General features: G+C 59.0%; 1 protein-coding gene across 1 annotated transcript in view; it reads left to right on the forward strand.

Annotated features, from left to right (window-relative positions):
• Window positions 1-847, forward strand: part of DRP2 (dystrophin related protein 2) — a 27,271-nt gene extending 26,424 nt beyond the window's left edge. The window contains exons 23-24 of the mRNA XM_017737492.1: window positions 1-82; window positions 221-847. Of these exons, the coding sequence (XP_017592981.1) occupies window positions 1-82; window positions 221-315 (177 nt within the window). The 3' untranslated portion in view covers window positions 316-847. The remainder of the gene's footprint in view (window positions 83-220) is intronic.
• The last annotated feature ends 6 nt before the right edge of the window (window positions 848-853 follow it).

Here is an 853-nt window from a genome sequence, read left to right on the forward strand (position 1 = left end):
TCCTTGGCTTCATCTCCACATCAGTCAGAAGGCAGCCAGGCAAAGGAGAAAGAGCACAACACCCCTGACACTGAAACTGCAGGTGAGGTTTGGGCTGAGCTCCTGGCCCTGCTCCCTTGTTTCCATGCTGCCCACACCCTGCCATCCTGCAGAGATGCTGGCAGCCAGGTGGATGTCCAGAGAGCCTTTTCATACCCACCTGCCCTCTCTCCCACTGCAGATGAGGTGGAAGCCAAAACCCAGGAAGTCAGTATGTGCCTGGAAGACATAATGGAGAAGCTGCGGAGCGCCTTCCCCAACTCTCGAGGTACTTGAGTGAAATCCTCCTCTCCTGCTTCTTACTGCTCCCTCAGGTGAGGTTTTCCCCACAGAGCCCTGCCCCGATCCCAGCTTCCCTGCCACAGCTGATGACCTGTAGTGCTTCAGCCAAGAGCTTTGCTGCTGCAGTGCTGCTGGGATGGGTGCGTGGCCTGGGAACGGAGGAGGAGGAGGAGGCTTCACAGCTGCAAGGAGAGGTGATCAGAGCTGCCAAGAGCACAGACCAAACAGATCCCTGTGATGAGCTGCAAGGCAGCCTCCTGCCCTGCTCAGGACCTGCACCCTGTGGGGCTCCCACTATGAGGATGGACAGACCTGCCAGCACCCACCTGCAGCGACAGCTTTGAGCCACCTCCTGGCTTCATCCCTGTCCAGACCCCTCTGCAGGAGAGGTCGAGGCCCCAGCTGCCCGGTGAGATGGAAGCAATGGTGCAAACCCTCCTGGCTGCTCGTGGACGGCTCTTCCCAGCAGGGATGGAGACTGGGGGATGTGTGTGTGGATGGCACTCCACTCACTCAGTGGGTTTTGCTGTTG

Source organism: Corvus brachyrhynchos, unplaced genomic scaffold (genome assembly GCF_000691975.1).
Source record: "Corvus brachyrhynchos isolate BGI_N302 unplaced genomic scaffold, ASM69197v1 scaffold346, whole genome shotgun sequence".
NCBI lineage: Eukaryota > Metazoa > Chordata > Aves > Passeriformes > Corvidae > Corvus > Corvus brachyrhynchos.